This window comes from Suricata suricatta, chromosome 2, assembly GCF_006229205.1.
Source record: "Suricata suricatta isolate VVHF042 chromosome 2, meerkat_22Aug2017_6uvM2_HiC, whole genome shotgun sequence".
NCBI classification, from domain to species: domain Eukaryota; kingdom Metazoa; phylum Chordata; class Mammalia; order Carnivora; family Herpestidae; genus Suricata; species Suricata suricatta.
Window position 1 is genome coordinate 98,819,216 of NC_043701.1, and position 8,257 is coordinate 98,827,472.

Below are 8,257 nucleotides of genomic sequence, written 5' to 3' on the forward strand. Positions count from 1 at the left end.
TAACATGGTGTCAGCTTCCTTTCCTGCAATGTTGCAACCCAACCTTGGCCAAAATTCTTCAAACAATGGGGAAAACATGAGATTTGGAATCTAATGGCAAAGTTGGGAGTCCTATGCTGCTAACAAGTTCTTTGTACAAATCCTTTTCCTCTTGATCTGTTTCCCGTAGGGTAGCATGTGTGGTGTCACATGGATGGTGTGTTTAAAAAGAAAAAAGGGGGGGTTAATGATAACACCTGTTTAATGTATTTTGACGGGCTGAAATCCTAAAGGTGTTTTTTCAGTTGTTGGATGCCCATCCCCAGGTTCCTTACCAAGTGAAGCAGCGTGGGAATAATCTGGAGTTTACAGCAAGCACCCAGCAGAGCCGCTGCATTATCTGGCATTTCTGCAGGAGACAAACATCAGTCACTGTCCAAAACAACCATGGAAACAGGCCAGCCCCTGAATTGTACCTAATTTATACTTTAGTGCTCTCCCATCAGCCAGGCAGAGGACATGCTCAGTCTCAGCAGTTACTGAAAAGAATGCATGAATGGTGCTGAACAAGCAGCAAAAGTCTTTTAGATGGGAACTAGTAGGTAACGAGCTCTGTGTTCTAGAGAATAGTCCTTGACATTCAATTTGCCAATCAAGAACTGTACAGACTCCAGGGAAAGCAAATTATATAGAAGAGTAGAACCTACCTTTTCACATAGATGGCAACAAAGGTGAAGAAGGAAGCCCTTGGCCTCCCAAAGCCAAAGCAAAGGCTTTGAAGGTCCAGAAAAGGGTGCTGCAAGGTATCCACGGTAAAAAAAAAAAAAAAATCATGTGTCACCTCCCTTCCAACCCACCAAGACACCGTCTCCAAAGGTGGCCCAGATATCCTCAAAAGAGTGCCCCCCAGGAGAAACCAGCTTGACCACTATGCCATCATCAAGTTCCCCCTGATTCCTTGAGTCAGCCATGAAGGAAACAGAAGAGAGTAACACACTTGTGTTCATTGTGGAAGTCAAAGCCTACAAGCAGCAAATAAATCAGGCTGTGAAGCAGTTTTAGGACACTGACGTGGCCAAGATCAACACCTTGTTCCGGTCCAATGGAGAGAAGGCAGCATATGTTCAACTGGCTCCTGACTATGATGCTTTGAATGTTGCCAGTGAAATTGGGATCATCTAAACTGATCCCAACTGGCTAAATCTTAAACTTTTTCACCAAAAAGAAAAAAGTAGAACCTAAGATCTGGTGATGAGAGCTGTGTTTGAGCTCTGCTACATATTTCGGTTATGACTTTGGGGAAACCTCTCTGGTTGGTCAAATGAGAAAAAATGTTCATAGTTTTGTTTCTCCATATGTCAGAGAACCAAGTAAACTATGAAGGGTTCCTTCCAATCAGGTCCACCCATCATTTTGGGTAGAAAAATGCAATATGGCTGGATAAAGGGGTGGCACTGCAGAGCCTGCCACCCACACTAGCTTGACAAAGGGCCACCACTGGCAGCACGAGTTGATGCAGGGCTGTGATAAGGCTGGGGGCTACACTGGAAGTGGCCTGCCACATCCCAGGAAAAGGAATTCTACATCAATGTTATTCAAAATGGATCTTAATTACCAACCAGGATAAAACAAACACAGTTCTAAAAAGTTCTAAGAGAACCCAATCCCTCAGGATATAACCTTTGAACTGAAAAGGCAAAAGAGAAATGAGTCGCCTGCTGCATCATCTGGCCTAGGGACCAGTCACGAACTCCATTTCCTGCATTCTTTAGCAGCCTTATTTATAAACAGCAACATGTCACCAAGGCTGTGACCCAGCGGCGTACAATAAAACAGCCCATTTCTAAGACAGGAGACTTACTAAGAGGATAAGGCAGTTCTCCCTCTTGAGAAACCCCTAAAATTGCATTTAAATGTTGTGTGTGCATTAGCCCACAGAGAGGGTCCACAGCCCATGATTAACAAGCAGGCCCTAATCCCAAATCAGGAAGATGAAGCTGGTAAGTATGACACCTGGTGGGAAGATCACAGGACCAGGAAGAGCAGTGACAAAGTCACCTGGAACATGATCAAGTCATGGCCGAGCCACTGTCACATGTCATCTTCCCTGTTCATGCTTCCATTCCCTTTTCAGGTGACTCCTGAGTCCCATGTAGTCATCACTCCCCCTTACTCTTGGAAATACTTTAGTTCCAGGTTAGATGGATAGTCATTCACTATTTTGGGCATGGTGCTAGGGAGAGAAGGATGAAATAACAGCATCTACTTTACAAACTGTACCAACTAATTTTACTATATCTACAGGTGCAGATCACTATTTTCTCCTATCTCAGCACCTAGCAGTGCCTAAAACACAATAGGGGCTTCTTCAATATTTCTTGAATTTAAATGATTTATTTTGACTGCTCTTCTATATTCTGACTGTCTTTACAAATGAGACCTGAGGAGTTCATACTTCAGGTCACAAAGTGGCTGAGGAAGTGTTCTAGACACAGGTGAGATGCTGGGACTAAAGTGCTTTAAACAAGTTACGCATGAAAAGGCTGGTCCAAGGTGGCAATGTAGGCAGAACCTGAACTCACCTCTTCCTGTGGATGCTCCAGATCTCCAGCTACATATGGAACAGTATCGTCTGAAAATAAAAAAACCCACAACCCCCGGAGCAACTCGTACACATCTGGAAAGCAAGGAAAAACCCACATCGAAGCAGGTAAGAAAGGCTGAGCCACAAACTCACCATAATCCCCACCTTTGGCACAGTGACCCACAATTGGAAGAGAACTCAAAAGCTTCTCTCTAAAGAGCAAAGAGTTTGAACCCTACATTTTTAAGACATGCACTGGAGAGACCAGCTTTTTACACCTCTAGCCTTGAAAGCCAATGGGGCTCATGTCCATGAAACTGACAAGGCTATGGCAAACTGAGAAATGGTTCATTAAAGCCTTGCACGTGAGTACCTACACAGAGGCATGCAGACCTCTGACAAGTGTCGAGACTTTCTGTGAAAGAGGCTTATTTGTTATCTTAAAGCAGCAGTCTGGCTCAAGCGGTTAAGTGGCTGACTTTAGCTCGGGTCATAATCTTGCAGTTCATGGGTTTGAGCCCCACATCCAGGCTCAGAACACGGAGGCTGCTTCAGATTCTGTGTTTCCCTCTCTCTCTGCCACTCCCTGCTCTTTGTCTTCTCTCTCAAAAATAAACATTTAAAAAAAAAAAGGCAATCTAAAGGGCAGACACCTCAAACAGAGGAGAGGCGTGCTGGAGTACACTGTAAGGATAGCAGCCAGTGCTTACCATCTTTGTATCTTTCCTCTGCCACCCTCCAGAGCACCAGGATCTCCTGGAGGAGAGCCGCTGTACAGGTATGATACTGTGCTTTTTATGGCTGCCAACCAGAGAATACCTCCTAATTGCCTGGCTCTGTTGGCCAGCAGGCTTGAGATCGTGGGACCCAGGGGACTTTAACAAATGGAGAGACTTCTTGGCTGACTTCTACCCCCCATTTCCCCATGACCGGCCTACTTGCAGAAGGAGGGGAAGATGGCAGCTGAGTAGGAGGAATCTAGATTAACCTCATCCCACAAATACAACTAGGTAACTATCATATTATCCTAAAGACCCCAGAAATCTATCTGAAGACTGGCCGAATAAACTCCATAACTAAAGGTAAAGAAGAGGCCACATCAAAGAAGGCAGAGAATGCACAGTTGTGGCTTGGGAGAGAAATGGATCATGGAAACCACAGTGGCAAGGGAGCAGTGGTCACAGAGAAGGGTGAAACACAGGAGCACACCGAGAAAATCCCACAGCAGTTGGCTTGGAAAGCAAAAGGTCACTTCCTGAGTGCTTGCAATCAGTGGTGCTTAAAGCCCAGATTTTTAAAGCCCTTTTCTTCAAGAGCAGCCCCAAATAGCCCAGAGACACATAGCATGGAAGTAGTGATCTGAAGAGTGCCTGGGGGCACACATTGGGGAGGTTAGTTGCTTATCTCTGAGCATGTTCTAGAGAGACAGTACTCATGGAGAGACTCTGGGAACATAGGAACTGGCAGGTGCCATCCATCGCCCCCACCTCCCCCATCCATTACGCCTCCCCCATCATTAGCATAAAAGCAGAGTCACCTGTAGTATAAGGGTCACCTGCGCTTAGTCAGTTGAACATCCGACTTTGACCCAGGTCATGATCTTGTGGTTCACGAGTTTGAGCCCTGCATTGGGCTCTGTGCTGACAGCTCAGAGCCTAGAGCCTGCTTTGGATTCTTTGTCTCCCTCTCTTTCTGCCCCTCCCCAACTTGCATTCTGCCTCTCTCAAAAATTTAAAAACATTTTTAATGTCACAACTAGTGCTATGCCAACACTTTCTACTTAACACATATGTAGCCTGTTTCCAGTCATACTTGTCTCATTCCCAGCACAGCAGGCCCTCTCCTCCAGAAGATGGCCCCAAACTCCGGCCAACACTGCATCTCCTGACTCGCAAGTCTTGTGAGGCCTCAGTTCCAGTGGCAGCAGCAATAGATCTCATTAGCAAGCAGAGCACATCTAGCTGAACACACCAACTCAGGCCAGAGACCAAACTCTGTCCACAACAGGCCTCTGCAGACTAGCCTGAAGGATAAAAGTAGCCAGGACACATTAGAGACACTTCTGGGAATGCCAGGCCTTGGGAAACAGGGGCCATTACACTGCAGAGCACTTCAGGACCTCATCTTCATAAAGCGCTTACCTCTAAGCAAGAGATGTAGCTAACTTTGCTAACAGAGAGACAGGCATAGAGACTTAGACAAAATAAGACATTTTGTCCCAAATGAAAAAACAAGACAAGGCTACCTCAGAAGTTCTAAGAAAAACGGATATAGTACCATGCCTGGTAAAGAATTTAAAGCTGTGATAAGGATTCTCACAGGAATTGAGAAAAGAGTGGAGGATACCAGTGAGACTATTAGCACAGAGATAAGGAATAGCATAGTGGAGATAAAGCGCTCACTAAACAAAATGAGAAACACTCTTGGTGGAATGAGTATCAGGCTGGAAAAAACACAGGAATCAATTAATGATGGAAAAGACAGTAAATGGAAAGAAGTCAAGCTGAACAAGAGAAACAATAATTATGCAAAACAGGAATAGACTTAGCGACTCCATCAAATGTAATGACATTCACATTATAGGAGTTCCAGAAGAAGCAGAGAGAAAAGGGGCCAATTTATTGAAAGAAATAATAGCTGAAAACGACACTAACCCAGGGAAGGAAATAAGATATCCAGATTCAGGAGGCCCAGAGAACCCCAACTAAATCAACAAAAGCAGTATAGTGATAATGAAAAAGTATTAAAAGCAAGACAGGGGCACCTGAGTGGCTCAGTCATACAAGCATCCAACTCTTGACTTCAGCTCAAGTCATGATCTGAGGGTTGTAAGATGGAGCCCATTTAAGATTCTCTTGCCCTCTGCCCCTCCCCTACTTGTGTGCTCACACTCTCAAATAGATAAACAGGCAAATAAAAATGTAAACATAAAAGCAGCAAGACATAGAAGCCAGTTACATACAAAGAACAACCCATAAGGCTATAAGTGGATTTTTCAGCACAAACTCCAAGTCAGAAGGGAGTGGCATGATACATTCAAAGTGCTGAATGGGAAAAATCAGCAGTCACAAGCAATAAAAATGAATAGTTCTGTGAAAATACAGTCAAGGAACTCACAATAAAAAGGACATAAAATATGACACCATATACTTAAAACATGGAGAGAGAAGGAATAAAGAATGGGTTCAAAAAAATAACGAACTTAATATAGACTTCTACATGCAGAAGATATGTACACACCTAATGGTAACCACAAATCAAAAACCACCAATAAACATGCAAAGAAAGAGAAAGAAATGCAAATATATCACTAAAAAAAAGTAAACAATGAAAGCAATAAAGAAAGGATCAGAGAAAATGTTCAGAAACAACCACAAAACAAGTAATAAAATAACAACATATCTATCAATAACATCTTAGGATGTAAATGGACTAAATGCTCCACTCAAAAGACAGAGTGACAGAGTAAAGAATAAGACCCATCTATATGCTGCCAAGAGAATTATTTTTTTATTTAAGAAAAAAGTTTTAATGTTTATTATTTATTTTTGAGAGAGAGAGCAGAAGCAAGGGAAAGGCAGAGAGAGGGAGACACAGAATCTGACACAGGCTCCAGGCTTTGAGCTGTCAGCACAGAGTCCAACTTGGAGATCAAACATGGGAATGGTGAGATCATGACCTGAGCTTACATCAGCAGATGCTTAACCGACTGAACTACCTAAGCGCTCCAACAAGAGACATATTTTAGACCTAAAGACACTTGCACATTGAAAGTGAGGGGATGGAGAAACATTTATCATGCAAATGGATGTCAGAAGAGAGCTACATATATTGAACAAAATAGACTTTAAAACAAGACTGTAACAAGACAAAGGAGGACACTATATAATAAAGAAGATATCTTCCAGCAAGAAGATATAAAAATTGAAATATTTATGCATCTAACATGGGAGCACCCAAATACATAAAGGAGTTAATAACAAACATAAAGGACATAAAACTAATCTGTAATAATACAATAACAGTAAGGGACTTTAACACCCTACTTATATCAATGGACAGATCATCTAAACAGAAAATCAACAAGAAAACAATGGCTTTGACACACTGGACCAGATGGACTTAACAGTTATATTCAAAACATTCCATCCTAAAACAGCATAATACACATTCTTTTCAAGTGCACAAGGAACATTCTCCAGAATACACTGCATATTAGACCACAAAACAAGACTCAACAAATTTAAAAAGATCAAAGTCATATCATGCAGGTGCTCTGACTATAACATTATGAAACTAGAAGTCAACCACAGGAAAAAATCTGGAAAGATCACAAATACATAGAGGTTAAATAACATGCTACTAAACAACAAATGAATCAATAAGGAAATTAAAGAAAAAATAAAAAATTACATGGAAACAAATGAAAATGAAAACATGATGGTCCTAAACCTTTGGGATGCAGCAAAAGCAGTCATAAGAGGGACGTGTATAGCAATACAAGCCTGCCCCAACAGCAAAAATGTCAAATACACAACCTAATCTTATACCTAAAGGAGCTAGAAAAAGAACAAACAAAACCTAAAACCAGCAGAGGGAGGGAAATAATAAAGATTAGAGCAGAAATAAAGGATATAGAAACTAAGAAAACAATAGAAGATCAATGAAACCAGGAGCTGGTTCTTTGGGGAGAAAAAAACAATAGAATTTATAAACCTCTAGCCAGATATATCAAGAAAAAAAGAGAGGACCCAAAAAAGTCACCATGAGACATTAAAAATCACAACAAACACCACAGAAATACAACTATAAGAGAGTAGTGTGAAAAATCATATGTCAAAAAACAGGATAACCTAAAAGAAATGGATAAATTCCTAGAAACATATAACCTATCAAAACTGTAACAGGAAAAATTAGAAAATTGAACAGATTACCAGCAAAGAAATTGAATCAGTAATCAACTCTCAAGAGACAAAAGTCCAGGACCAGATGGTTCTACAGGCAAATTCTACCAAACATTTAAAGAAGAGTTAATATCTATGTTTCTTAAGCTATTCCAAAAGATAAAAAGGAAGGAAAACTTCCAAAGTCATCCTAGGAGACTTGTGTTATCCTGATAGCAAAATCAGATGAAAATACCACAAAGAGACAGAGAAGGAAGGAGGGAGGCAGGAGGGGAGGGGGAGGAAGAGGAAGGGAGAGAGAGAGAGAATTATAGTCATAAGCCACTATCTCTTATGAATATAGGTGCTAAAATTCTCAAGAAAATAATAGCAAACCGAGCCTGAACCCAATACATTTAAATAATTATTCACCATGACCAAAATTTCTGGCCTGCAAGGTTGGCTCACTATTTACAAATCAATGTGGTACATCAATAAGAGTAAGATAAGTTGGTTAAGCATCTGACTTCAGCTTAGGTCATGATCTCATGATTCGTGAGGTTTTTTTTCCATAATATTTTATTGTCAAATTGTTTTCCATACAACACCCAGTGCACCAATATTCTTCTCCAAACTAGAACAAACTATCCTCAAATTCATATGGAACCACAAAAGACCCCGTTTAGCCAAAGTTATATTGAAGAAGAAAACCAAAACGGGAGGCATCACAATCCCAGACTTTAGCCTCTACTACAAAGCTGTCATCATCAAGACAGTATGGTATTGGCACAAAAACAGACACATAGACCAA

At 41.4% G+C, this 8,257-nt stretch overlaps 1 protein-coding gene across 5 annotated transcripts in view; it reads right to left on the bottom strand.

Annotated features, from left to right (window-relative positions):
* Nucleotides 1-8,257, bottom strand: part of GSDME (gasdermin E) — a 67,975-nt gene that overhangs the window by 3,459 nt on the left and 56,259 nt on the right. For 2 of the 5 annotated variants that reach the window (XM_029930330.1, XM_029930321.1), the window contains exon 9: nucleotides 315-388. In XM_029930330.1, the coding sequence (XP_029786190.1) occupies nucleotides 315-388 (74 nt within the window). Of the gene's footprint in view, nucleotides 1-314; nucleotides 389-686; nucleotides 776-2,561; nucleotides 2,612-8,257 lie in introns of all 5 variants that reach the window. The other 3 variants (XR_003905084.1, XM_029930338.1, XM_029930347.1) reach the window with 3 other exon arrangements.